Source organism: Taeniopygia guttata, chromosome 14 (assembly GCF_048771995.1).
Source record: "Taeniopygia guttata chromosome 14, bTaeGut7.mat, whole genome shotgun sequence".
Taxonomy (NCBI): Eukaryota; Metazoa; Chordata; class Aves; order Passeriformes; family Estrildidae; genus Taeniopygia; species Taeniopygia guttata.
The window spans coordinates 4,468,891-4,483,267 of record NC_133039.1 but is presented as its reverse complement, the minus strand read 5'-3'; the positions used below and the strand labels follow the sequence as shown (position 1 = coordinate 4,483,267).

Below are 14,377 nucleotides of genomic sequence, written 5' to 3'. Positions count from 1 at the left end.
GTCAAGGACTGATATATATGGAAAAAAGCTTTGATTAACTCACTGTTTTTGACATCTTTGATGCATCTTTTTATTGCTACCCTAGTTCTACCTGTTAATAGCAAAATATTTTCCCCTCTTGATCCACAGAAGCTCTCACAGCTATGCTATTGAGGGGTTGCATTTGATTTCTCACATTCTGCAAACAAACCTCTTCTTTTAAGACAATTTCCTTTTTCCTGTTAGTTGAGACCCCTCATTAAGTCCACGCTGTGTTATTCTCCCAAGAAGTACAGCTCATTATCAGCTCCCAATCTACACATCCACACTACAAATATTTTATGCATGCAAATGGACAAGCATTCCTGATTCTCTCTAAGTACTGCCCCCATGGACTAGGAGAGATACACTGCAGAAAGCCTTAGGTTTGAATCTTGTCTGCACTTTCCTCTAGAACTCGTCCCTTGACTAATTAAATGACAGCCAGATCCATCCAAGAATTCTAAAGCTGAATATAAGTTATGCATTAACTACTAATCCTTTGATTTGGCTCCCTGTTTAGAATTAGAGATCCATCCTGCAAGCTCAAGAAACTCATAAATAAAGAAATCTATCAGGCTTTGCTGACACGTTGAGTAAACACCTGCATCTGAAGTGTCGTGTTCCATCAGAAGGAAATAAAAGTAATTGGTAACCAATTTGTTTCTGCTTTCTTTCATCTGCTTGTTCTTATCTACAGACCTTTTCATAACTTCATTCCCTGACAGCCTCCTAAAACCGGATAGGAAATAAATAAAACATTTAAAAATAAGAGAGCAGGTAAGCTACTAAAGCACTGCTAGTTTAATATGATTCCCCAGTGATTATTTTTCAGTTTTGTTGTGACTGTATTTAAGAATCTTTTGCATTAACCAAGAGGCTGCTTTAAGTATTGCATTAGGCTGGATCTGACATCACAGCAACAAAGGCAAACCAGCTACTATAAAACCTTATGAATAAGGAAGAATTTAAACAAAACCTATAAATAAGTGAAATCCATCTCTGCTCCTTAAAGGGAAGGTAATAACTCCAAGGACCAGAGGGCAAGGAAAGACTGCAACCAAAGTTTGTCCAGCAGGTAGTAAATATAACAAACACACAGTGCTCTAAAAGAATCCAGAATGGAGCTTTGCAGAGGGAAGAGCTGCTTTCTCACTTAACAGCAGCTACAACAAATTGCTTTAGCAGAATACAAATCATACAGCAGTCTTTAAAATTGTATTTTCAGAGGCTCAAAGATGTAAAGAATCGTGTGCTGCATTTCCTCTACAAAGCTCCAGGAGTGCACGTGCCTGAACCCTGAGCAACACCGAGACTGCTGGCACTGCCAGGGCTCCAACCTCCCCAGGACACTCCCACAGAGAAAAGCTTGACTTTACACAATCCTGTCTGGCTGAAAACATCTCAGTGTCCCTAGTCTAAACGACCACTTTCAGTCTAAAAAGTGCTGTGTGCACTGTGCTAATGTGCATAATTTCATCAGACATGGCAGGAACCACCATTTCCAAATTCCAACCTCCTCCCTACAGCAACACTTGGAGAGGAGGTGGTGGTGGAAACAGGCAAGGAAAGGGCAGCAATGTCCCCTTTAACAGTATTAATTCCAAAGTTTCCCTGGGAGCTGGAGGTCCAGCAAACAGAGCTGCTTTAATGGCAATTCCTTCCCTGTCCTGTTGCCTCAGCAATGCTCTGTGCCCGCAGAACGTCCTTGGCACCGGCTGCACCCGCAGCACACGAGGCACAGGAGTGCTCCTGAAAGCCTTCCTGCAAAGATACAGGCACTTGACATATGAAAACTGGATGTAAGCAAGGCAGGAGTTAATCAGGATTTAAAACCTAAAAGCCAAGCTAGGGAAGCTGCCCATTAAGGATTTTACTACTGTATTTCTCAAATTTCCCATTAAACGTATAGTTTCGCAGGGGATTTACAATCACAGCAGTGTTTAAAAAAAATCTATTTGATGAATTTATATTAGCAGGGAAGAACGGCTGAATTAATTTGGAAGATAACCCTCCCTCACCTCCTTTGTTCTGTTCTCTGAAGAAAGGTTCAAATGTAAGGTCAATGAAATATTAAGATATCAATTTTATTTCCTATTATACCTCAGCCCAGAGCCTTTTTTACTAAAAAACACATTGCCTCAAGAATTACCCAATATAGAAAGGAAAGCTTTAGCTCTTGCTGGTTCCTCTGTGCTCTCGCGGAGTTTGGCTTCACAGAAGTACATCCCCACATCAGCAGAGGTCGGGTTGGTGATAGTGAGGCGTCTCCCAAAGCTGCTGATGCCACTGGTGATCTTGATCCCATTTCTCTTCCAGGTCACGCTCAGCCTCTCAAGAGGTCTGCCAAAAAAAATACAAGAATAAAATCATAAAACATATATATTGCAGGATAATCTCTGTGTGCATATATATATATATGTTTATACACAGGAGGAATATAATATTACAAATTATAAAACTTCTTTAAGTCTTCCTCTATCCCCAAAACACACTGTTAGAAAGTAAATACATGTATAACTTCTACACATCAAGGACTATAGACTACTCAAGTGGCATTATGCAAGTATAGCTAATTGATACAGCAATAGAACCTAAGTGCTAATAATTTGATTTCTCCAAGCAAAAGGAGTAAATACTGCTATGGGAATCAGTTGCATGGGAAGTGATTTCATTACAACTCAATTACCAAAACAATATTAATCATATCAAGCACATCTCTGCCCTCAGAGAGCAAAGTAAATCAGTTGGTCTTATCACCCAAGGACTTCAACTATTCACTTCCACTGATATTCAAGGCCAGCTATATAGAAACATAGGAGGAACACTGTGAATTCTGTATTACAGTGCATTATGAACAGTTGAGCAATAATCACTGTAAAATGAGAATGCCTGAAAAAATTACTTCATAGGAGATCCTCACTAAATTTATTTACTGGGAAGCATCAACTGTTCAACAGCATCACCTCTGCTATTGATAGGCAACAGCTGAAATATTATTAACCCTCACCATAATTTTTTCGCAAGATAATGTCTGCTGATTGAATAGCACTTTTTTCCTTTCCATGTGAGGACCAGGTGGGAAAGCACCCCTGCCTGACCCTCATTTGGCCAGAAAAATCAATAGGTTTAATTCAGTAACATTGGACAAAGATCCCTCATAAGGTCACTCTGAAGAGTGAGCGTCCTTTTTCAATCTCCAAATTATTAACAACAAAAAGATGAAAATAACATCCTCTGTCGTTCTCTAGGGAGGACAGAGTCCCAGTGAAGCTGAGGAGGTGTTTCCATACCTGGCGTTGGCGATGCACTCCAGGGTGGCCTCGCTGCTCCCCGCCACCACGCTGGTGTTGTGCGGGCGGATGACCATGGCAGGAGCCGCGCTGGCCGGGGGGCTGCTGGCACCTGCAGGGGCACAGACACACCTGGTGAGGCCCCAGTGACAGCCCTGGCTGTGACAGCGAGGATGGCACCTTCCGGGCACCGCTGCAAACGTCACCCTTCAGCCTCACCCAGGGGCGTTCCCGATGGCGTTCCCTTGGCTGCTCCAACCAACCCAGCACTAAAACCCCACAACTCCCAAGAACTGGCCTCTGCCCTCCATCCAGGAATATTCTCAAAGACAGAGCAAATAAATTAAGCATCCTAAAGGTTTTCTACTGTTGAGCACTTTTATTTTTATCAAACATTTGCTGACTTATATTTTTAAGACCTTTTCATGTTTTGTTTAATCTTACCCCTTCCACACCATTTCAAAAGAGTTTGCCAATACTCATGTTAGTTCTTTAAAAAGATTTTACACACTGGGGAACAAATATAAAATTAACAAAGCAGCATATCACAGCAACTTCAATCCCCTTTTCTTATCAGGAAAGTAAATAACCCAAATCTGTTACTCTTTTGTGAAGCTTCATGCTGTAAATAATTCAGCTTATGCAACAGTCAGCAGACACTTAAAAAATGGTAAAAAGGCAGCTTGTAAATTTTCTCTGTATGCATTTAGTAAGTGAATTAAAATATCCATGTATTCATAGGTACTTTGCTTCAAGCAACTCATTTGGGAAAGAAAAATTAGCTATTTTTTAGCTTGAATAACACAGTAATAAAATTTTCAAAGATATGGAAACCAATAAACAAATTACAGGGAAAAGTAATGAAAATAAAACTAGACTGATGGAAAAGCAAGCCAGTTCTTCAAATGTTTTCTGTACAGGAGGCTCATCCATGCCCATTAAGCAGCATGGGAAATTGGGAAATGCAAGGTATGGACCCTAAAATTTGAGGTAATGCCCTAAAGAACAGAAAACAGTCAGCAGACTGTTTGCTTAAATCATACCCAGCAGGCCAAAAACCATTTGACATTGGATTTGATTTGTTAGATGGACAAAGTCTTTGGTCATGGGGCTCCGAAAATTCACAAGATTAGCAGATCTCTCAATGACAAATACTTTACCTTTGGATGTTTTTCTAATTGACAGCAGTTAGTGTAGTACAAGAGATGGAAGTGTAGATCATAATTTTAAAATTTAAAAAATACCACCCACACTTCTGAATAAAATCAAGCATTCAAGAACAGTACTTAAAGAGTAAGCAGATATTTATTTCTTCCCCTAAAAATGCTCTGTCAACCTGACACAGCATCTCTACGAAACACACACAGGATCTCAAAACACAAGCTGTTGGTAACTTTTACACCTCCTCACCAACATCCCGGAAACATGATGCCATCAGGTAGGAAATATCTATTTTCTAAGATTTCCATGCTGGTCTTATAGGTATTCATGGCAGAAATTTTCCAGTTAGTAATTAAAAATATCAAACAAAAACAAAACAAACCAGAAAACAAGAGCTGATGATCAGATTAGAAGCCTATTACTGATTAGAAGAAATAACCTCAGCATCACTGCTCCCCACAACTTCTGCCCAAGACGAAGGTTTACAACAGTGAATGCTAAAACATCAACAAACCAGTGACTAATTTGGCAGCAATCATTCCAACCTTATCTCCATCTGGAAGAGAGGAAAACCACTTGTTTTACTTATCAGCTCCCCACTAAAACCAGACAAAGAGGAGAAGTTGGCTTTTTTTGTCACCACCATCACCCACACAAGTGGCCCTGTGTGCACCCAGCAGATAAGAAAGGAAATAAAAGTGCACATTCCTCATCCTGCAACCAGGAAAAGGCAGAGATTTCTTAGTGATTGTAACAACAATCTAAACAAAGCATGTATTTATTGTTATTTTGTACCATTCCTGAAACAAACTTATAAAAAGCAGGCTCCTGCTAAAGGCTGAGAGTGAACTGATACTGATGTGAAAGAGAGGGCTCATCAAAAGGGTCAGAATTTGGATTTCCAGGAATGCACCTATAAAGGGAAGCTATGGACATAACAGGCATATACAGAAAACAACAAAATTTCCAAGTATTACCTAAACAGTATGGAGACAGCATGAATATTCCTATTTTATATTCAAAGACAGCTCAAGTTTCCCTTTGCAGCACTAACTCCTTCCCATAACTCACTCTGGCCCCAGTCTTGCCAAGTCAAACTCCACAGGGACATTCCCTTTGCAGAGGACACTTTGCAGCTTTGTTTTATGGCTAATTGAAACACCAAAGGAGGATCTTAGTTTTACTTTAGAGTGAAAATCTCAATAGGGCTGTAACTTGGGATCTGTGCCTTTCAGAACTTCACCCTTTTGTACAAAATCCACAGGTTGGAGTATCAGAGTAGCCAAGATCCTAATGGAGATAAGCAACGTTGGGATTTTGTTTGGATGATGGGATGTGGCAGATCAGCTTTCCATCAGGCTGGGGAAGGCAGAGAGTTATTGCAAACAATCAGATAATGAACAGCTAGCCAGACTCCCCAAGTTTCTCATCTTGCGTGTCAAAAAAGCCACTCCATCCTTCTCCTGCCTCCACATGCAGCACACAGATGTGATTTTACTTGACTGATGCTACACAAAAATCCAATGCAGAATGTCATAGTTAGTAAACAGATATTTTATTTTAAAATCCTTTGTCAAAAACAATTGAATTTTTCTCCTTTTCACTGTTCCTTTTTTTACTTCATCAGACTTTTTGTTGCCTGAGCTTTCTAGCACTTTGCTGTTTCTGGCTTTTCATCACCTCTTCTTTCTCTTCCTCCCCTCCCTCAGCTTCTCTGCATTCATCTCTGGCCTTTCCCCCTCCTTTCTTCTATACCCTGGTCCCCTAAAGATGTTTCCCACTATTTAAGAGCTGCTCAGTTTCTTATTTATCCTTTAATTTAATGACTGAACTTCAGCTTCTCTGAAGGAAATATTAAATACACAGAAATGGGGAAGTATTGCAAATGCACACGGGAACAGAGCTACAGTGAGATGAATCCACTAATAGGGGACCACCATTCTCAGCTATATTCTCTACCTTACTGGAAAGCAAATACCTTCTTTTCTTCCCATGTGCTTTCTGAACCCTCCTCTCAGCTAGAAAAGCAAAGCAGCTTTAGGGGAAAACACTGACCCCAGAAGTGCAGCCAGGGGATGCACATGTCAGACATAATCAGTCTGGGGGGAACCTGTGGGAAGCTGCAGAGACAAGGCCGAGTGACACTGAAAAACACTTAAGGGATGTGCTCTTAATCTGATTTTAGCCCTTAATAGATGGACAGAAGGACTGCCACAGGCAAGAGTTCTAATCCAACAGGGACTGTTATCCGAAAGAGAGCTCACACTGCTTTATTTTCCTTTCTATCCATTTTAGCCACTGCACTCCCAGCATTTCCAATCTTCCCTTTGCTTCTAAACTTTCTCATTTATCACTGTCTGAGCCATTACCAGGATCTACAAGGGCCCAGCACCTGCAGGGCCTTCAGGATGGGCCCCAAACAGTTTTTGAAGTCAAACTGTGGGAACACCAAAGGTTTGGACTTGGGGCAGGAGGGAGTTTGTCCTCCAGCCCTCCAGTGGTGGCCATCCCCAGCTGCTCATGGAACAGTTCAACTGCTGCCATTTGCAGCCCAAGATATTTAGATAAGTTGGCATTGGTATTATGTTTTCCATATTTCACTTTTGTTTAGGTGCGGTTTTTTGTTGTTGTTTTTTTTTGTTTGTTTCTTTTTTTTTGGGTATTTTTATTTTTTTTGAGACAGAAGGAGAAAAAAATGAGACTACATAAAATGGAAAGGGATGATCCGGGTTTTTTTCTGTCCCTTTGAACATAAACTCCTCTCCATACTGGAATCTGGCAATCCCCCAAAAAGCAGAGAAAAACTGAGAGAAGAAGAAAAAGAGTGAACAACTTTTGCACGGTCTGTTTGGTTTTATCACCTGTGGCTGTGAATGGCTGCACATCACTGAGCCTGCTGAATTTCTCCCTCTCTCCTCCTGCCTGATCAGGAATGAAACCCATCCAAGCCCTAACACTGATTTCTTTTTTTTAGTACTGATTAGCTGTAGAATTTTCATCTTTTATTTAAATACAATAATTATGTACACTGCCCTATCATCTCCACAAAGACAGTATTTTTATCTCTGTACATATATTGACATGTAAGGTGCAGGGAATTTGAAATATTGTAATTTACAGTTTGTAAAGATCCCAGACCTTATCAAAGCCACTTCAGATGCTTAATTTTCCCAACAGAAATGAAATCTCACCCAGGCCAGATGACTGGAGACACAATAGGTTCTTTCCCCTTCAGAAATGCATAAATATTAAGTTTTTCCCAGATTTTACTTATGACATGCAAAGTTTATCTACATTTGTATTTGCAGTACAGAATATTAAGTGTATTACTTCAATGGGTGCTCAAATTCATGAGACAGAGATATGAGGTAAGCCAGCCTCAATAGAAACTGAGAGAAACTTTATCTCCTGAAAAGAAGTAATAGTTTAAGTTCAGACTTGAGCACAACAATAAGATTTATATTTGAGGCTTGCTTATAGGTCCCAACCCTCTGAAGAAGCTTAATCCAAACAAGGTGACCATGAGCAGGAGGAGGGGGAGGATTGTCCAAATAATGTGAGGTTGGCTGCACCTCCCTCATCCCTACCCTCACTGTAAATTACTGCAAAACTGCTCCATGTCCAAAGAAGAAGGGATTCCACAGGCATCAATACCCAAAAATAAATTTACTTATTCATATTATGAAATTTGTCTATGTGAGAAAAATGCTCCACAGAAGAGATCACCAGTACCCTACCCTCAAGATAATAGAGAAATTGAGTACTTAAACAGAACTTTCAAAAGTTATCACGAGAGAAGAATATTAGAAAACTTTCACCCTAAAGTTCCCACAGATTTCCAGGTTTGCACACGATGCAGAAATGCCTTGGTAATTACACTGCAGGATACATGCAAAGCTTCATTTTATCAAATTATGGACACCCCTATTAGAAAAAAGCAGGATAGAAGATAAGAGTCCAACACAAATATGGCATCAGGAATGTGCAATCTCTGCCTGGGACACAGAATATGAGAAGAGAGGAGACATGACAACCACAGGGTATGTCAAGATTGCTCGAGGGGGAGAGAAAAAAACCAACCTTACAAATACAAACTACCTGATGGAACACACCCCCTGTTGCCAGGTACAGCCTGCAGATGGTTTGAATGATGAGCCCAGAGTGGATTAATGCCCCTTTCCCTCTCCAGTACAAGACACACAACAGGAACTGGATCCTGATCAATAATAGATTAATTTCCCTTCCCCTTTGGAGCAAAAGATGCACAACAGGAATTGGAGCCCGATCAACAGAAAAGCAAATGCTGACAACCACCTGCAGGCACCAGAGAAAACACCACGCAATTAATGAAAAGAAAGTGTGTTCTCAATCATAAACCCATGTTCAAACCGTGTCTATTGGTTCCCTGATTATTGGAGTGATTCTTAAGAGCTGATACAATAAAAGAGCATTAAGGTAACCAAAATTACTGTTTCAGTTTCCCACTTTGACCCTAGCAAAGACTATTTATTTTCAAGAAAAGGGAAATATGCTGCTGTCACTGCAAGGTCTCTGCTCTGATTTCTAGACATAAAGAAAAATAACAGAGACTTTCCCATGAGGCTTCTTGGTCACATTTGTTTAGTTTGATGAAGAACATAAAAACTCCAGATGGGTTTTTTTTGAGCCAATGTTACATAGTTACAAAATAATTAGCAAACTAATGGTGAAGAGTTGGTATATGAATTATATATATATATGAAGAGAATTATGACTTTTCAGTTTCCAAGAATATCTTCATACTCCTCAAAAATGTAAGTATTAACACAATTTATTTAACTTTTGAGAATCCAGACTGTAGACCTAAAAAAGTAAATAAGGAGCAACATAAAAAACCTTATTTTTGTGGATCAAATTTATAGGGAAGAAACAGCCTAGTTGTTTGAATTAATCACAGCAAGTGAATTCTTCTATATCCAGCCCTCGTCTTGAACCAGACATCAAACATCACAACATATGAATAAAACACCAGATATGAAAAAGATTTGCAAAACCCAAGCAAAACAAGTGAATGATCTAGGTCGGTTGTATTTATTGACTCATTACACTCTTGTCACTGTAACTATGTTCTGTCCAGATCAGAACAAACACAGGATGCATTTCCACTGCCAAGAAAGTTAAAAAAAAAAAAATTAAAAAAGGGTGAATAAAATAATAAGACTCAGAACAATATAGAGCAAGTAGATCCCAAGTTAAATATTTGAGGAGGGATATGGTAAAGGAACAATTAGAAAAGATTTCATCAGCACCTGTTGAGGAAGCCTTGCAATAAATTCATTTTGCCTGAATTGCCCACGTCCTAAAGGCTGAAAACCTTCCCTCCCTCCTGGGCCTGTGGGTTTGTCTGAGTATATTGTAATGACACTTCTGAAGCATTTAACTTCAAAAAACAAAGTGACCCACAGAAATTAACCCCTACATGTAGTGATTCCACCAGTCCGGATCCTTTTTTGGTTGGAAAGCTTCCTAAAGCTTTTCTGCTCAAGCTGCTACAAACGCTCCTAATTCCCAGCTTCAGTGGCCAATGCACTCTGTTAGTTCTTCTGCCAGAGCTGAACTTTACAGCTTTTCAGAGCTGCTCTCTCCCTCTGAGATGTTTACATCCTGAAGCATTTACAGAAAGCAATCCTATTCTTTCACAGCCTTCATTTTACTAAGTGAAACTGAAAAACACACAAAAGATGAGGAGCAAGGGTAAAAATCCAAGCCAGCATCACTCTATAAATGCCTCCAAATGTTTAAACAACTAACAGCCACGTTTTAAACAGCTCTTCCCCCCTTTGTAAGGACTTTCACACAGACTGCAAGTGCTGTTAGTTTTAGCCCTAGGGAAAGATTAATGGAGAACTCAGTTCTAGCCAGAAGACAATTTATGCCCCTTTGTGTGTAGATAGTCTAGTAAAGATGAGATTTATATATTTTATTGGATAAAACTGAGTCTAAAACACAGGTTGAAAAGGTCTAAAACCTTATAGAGAGTTCTTAGGATCTGCTTCTGGACACAGTGAGAGGCTGGGGCCTAAATACAGTTGATTTAAGGATGGAAAATGTACTTCTGTAACCAACAAAATGCCCCAGGAGAGGCAGCAAGGCCAGGATGGAACATGGTGACACAGTCCCTCCAGCCTTTCACCAATTCTGCTCTGAAGACAGGGACAGGGATGGGAGATGTGGCTTTTTTCTTGATTTTCCTCTCTTTCTACAGATCATTAAGTGCAGGTGACCCAGCAGCTGCCATTGGGGGGTGAATTCCTCTTTTTTCTACTTCCTGAGGTTTACAGACCCACTTTGTATTACAGGACAACTTCTGAAATAGATTTCTAGCATTGTCCCATGTAGTTTTAAAGAAATTAAACCACTGCTTAGTTACACAGCTCCCTGTGAATCAGCAGCTAAATTCAAAAGCAGACCAAATTTCTGCTCCAACACTCTGCAATTCCCTTCTCACAACTCCTCGTGCAGAAAGAGCAATTTGGAAGTTCAGTCTCTGTCACTGACCTGACCTTCCCCCATGCACAGCGAGGGGCTTCTTTCTGCCTGGAAACTTATCATCCAGCACATCATTAGAGCTTTTAACATGAAAAAATATCTAGCCTCAAGCTATTCCAGCTAAAGAACACTCAGGTGGCTTTTCAATTCACCAGATAGCTTTAATACCAGCTAAATAAGTGGATAGAGTGTGTAATCTTATTCAACAGCAGTTAAAAGGGGGAAAAATATCCATGGTCTGGCAGTGGAATCTATTAGCCTCAGAGTCATCTTCAAAGAGATGCAGGAGGCAAAAAGGCAGAGCAGCTGCACTGCAGCCAGGGTCCACAGCCTTTGGCTTCCTATGGAATCACAGAATTCCAGAATGGTTTGGGTGGGGAGAGACCTTAAAGCTCATTCAGTGCCACCCCCTGCCATGGCAGGGACATCTTCCACTGTCTCAGGTTGTGCCAAGTCCTGTCCAGCCTGGCCTTGGGCACTTCCAGGGATCCAGGGGCAGCCACAGCTTCTCTGGGCACCCTGTGCCAGGGCCTGCCCACCCTCTCAGGGAAGAATTTCTCCCCAATATTCCATCTATCCCTGCCCCATTACAGTTTAGAGCCATTCCCCCTGCCCTGGTGCTCCAGGCCCTTCTCAGCTCTCCTGGAACCCTTTCAGGCACTGGAAGATGCTCCAGTGTCTCCCCAGAGTCTTCTCTTCTCCAGGCTGAACAACCTCAAATCTCTCCCAAAACACAGCTATGTTTAAAAAGACTTAAAAATAACTCATTAGTGGGAATTACTTTTAAGAGGCTGTATATTTTTACGATGCACTTTAGTGCATTGCATGAGAAGCATTTTTAACCATAAACAGACCCTCATTTGGCAGGAGGAAACAGGTTTGAGGGGCCTGGCAGTGGTTGCAGGGGTTTCTGCAGCACAAGGCAGGACTCATGTTCTCCCAAGGACAAAATTATTTTTTAAGCCTCAGTGCTTCACACACCTGGATATTTACCATTTGCTTTCTTAATAATGTGAAATTTAAGTTAATAAACCACATATCAGTAGCTGGATGTTAAATAAACCAAACCTGTCACTTAATAATCATGTCTACAAATATAAATTCATTGGTGAGATGAGCTGAAAGGAGAAAGGAAGGAGGAAAGCTGAGTGAGGACATGGCTGTGTCACAGGGATCAGGGAGCTGCTGCCATTTCAGGGGCAGCAATTCTTACCAGCAGATCTTGGTTTAATGTCAAGCAGCAGCAAAGAGAGAGAAATGGGAGATAAGAAAATGCTGCTTTCTATTTACAAATATGTCTTTGCATATGGTTTCATGTTAGGCTTTTTTTTTTTTTATAAACACAATTTTTAATTCTGTACTATGACACAATTAAAATCACACAACTGACAGTCTCCATTTGCTTTTTCTTACTTGTAACAAGTTTAAACTCTTCCTCTTAGAAATGAAAGGGTGGTAACAACTAAAGAAGAGAATCTCATCTATCCTTCACTGGAGTTAAATAAAGAAAAGCATTTGCAGTGACTTTGGGGGAATTTCTTTATGAAATACCATCAACAGTTTATTTTATGACAACAATAATGGAAACACTATTTTCAGAAGGAAGATTTAAGATTAAATATGCTCTGTGGAGCATAAAGCAGATATGTACAATTGATCACACGTGAATTCCCAAGATCTATTTCTCTGCAGCAGTTTTTAAATGAACCTGATATTGTGGGGCATTACATGGGAAGCAGAGACTGATCACAGAATCCCAGAATGGTTTGGGTTGGAAGGGACCTTTAAGCTCATCCACTTCAGGGACACCTTGCACTATCCCAGACTGCTACAAAACTCCATCCAACTTGGACACTTCCAGGGATCCAGGGGCAGCCACAGCTTCCCTGGCACCCTGTGCCAGGGCCTCCCCACCCTCACAGGGAAGAATTTCTTCCTAACTTCCTATATAATCTAAATCTCTCTTTATATGCTCTTGACAATGAATGGTGGAGCTTTTCTATCACAGATATTTGGGGCAAGTGTCCAGGCCACCACCTGGGCCATTCCCATATTCTTAAAAAACACTCAACCAAAGCCATGCAAATCCATTTTTGCAGGTGGTGGATAAGCAAAGTGTGGGTCAAAGCTTTCTCCAGAAAATCCACTCTAAGAACTGAGATTAAAACTTGCCACATATAGACATAATTTGAACTTTAAAAGAAATAAAAAATCCCAACCAAATTTAACAGCCTCAGATCCCAGATACCACAGTTCATGAAGGCTTAAAGGAGAGCAATTCTACAGAGAGGATAGCACTGAAATAAACAGGCATTCTTGGTTTCCCTCGTTGAACTTAACTCTTCAAACCCAGATGCACTCACTGAGCAGCATTTTAAGCTCAAGGTCAGTTCTGGCTGCATTCTATTTTTATATATTTATACACACACACACACATCTGAGAAACATGTTTTGGGATCCAGATTGCTACCTTGCTCCCAAAGGTCTGCTATTTCCAAATCTTTACATAAAGAGAACAGATCAGAAAAACAAGAAGATACCCCACAGCCTTCTTCCAGCAGCTAACTCAACCAAACATATGGAATGACTTGTCAAAATAATATTTTGAGAAATAGGTTATCAGGGGCCTCAGGTCCACTCCATATGGTCTAAAGCTCTCCATCCCCCTGACCATATCATGCTACTTCTCCACTGTCTTCTATAAAGGGAGACAATCCTTAATAAAAGTAGAGTCGTTCAGGTCACATACATTCAGAACCAAATAAAATTTCATTTATAATATTTACAGTACTGTAAAATAATTTTAAAAATCAGGACAAAGCCATGCACACAGCAGAGCTCAGAATCCACAGAAATATTTTTCTAACAAAGGAAAGTTTTGTTTCCTTTTTCTAGCACAGATGTTTTTTTCTAAGTGCACCTTCCCTTTTGCAGTCTTTGTGATTATCAGTCTTTGGTTACCTTATAATATAAGGTTGCTTCAGACTTCATCAGGGAGAAAAATACACATTGCTGCATTTCCTCTGTCACAAGAATAAAGCAACTCCGAAAGCAAAGAATGTTCCAAAAGAGCAAACAATAACCCAGCTAAAGAAGGTCTACAAATGTATCCATTCAAAAATAATTCCACAAATGGATAAGCATTTAATTTTCTGAAGTGAGAATAAACCAGCCTCTCTTTTCTGGGATGTGGAATGGGGTTTTGGACCTACCTATTTATACCCAGTACATAAATGCTGCTCAGAGAATACTGCAAGTCCTCTAAAAAGAAATGTAAAGGAAATTTATTACTCCAGGCTCTTTGTTGGTGTTGCTGCAGTCTGGGTAGTGCCAGCATTGTTAAAAACAAACTGTTGGCTGTACCTCGCTTGGCCTGT

General features: G+C 40.3%; 1 protein-coding gene across 5 annotated transcripts in view; it reads right to left on the bottom strand.

Annotated features, from left to right (window-relative positions):
• Nucleotides 1-14,377, bottom strand: part of SDK1 (sidekick cell adhesion molecule 1) — a 384,502-nt gene that overhangs the window by 150,733 nt on the left and 219,392 nt on the right. For all 5 annotated transcript variants that reach the window (XM_072935801.1, XM_072935799.1, XM_072935800.1 and 2 more), the window contains exons 7-8: nt 3,312-3,423; nt 2,171-2,361 (exon numbers count right to left, since the gene is read on the bottom strand). In XM_072935801.1, the coding sequence (XP_072791902.1) occupies nt 2,171-2,361; nt 3,312-3,423 (303 nt within the window). The remainder of the gene's footprint in view (nt 1-2,170; nt 2,362-3,311; nt 3,424-14,377) is intronic.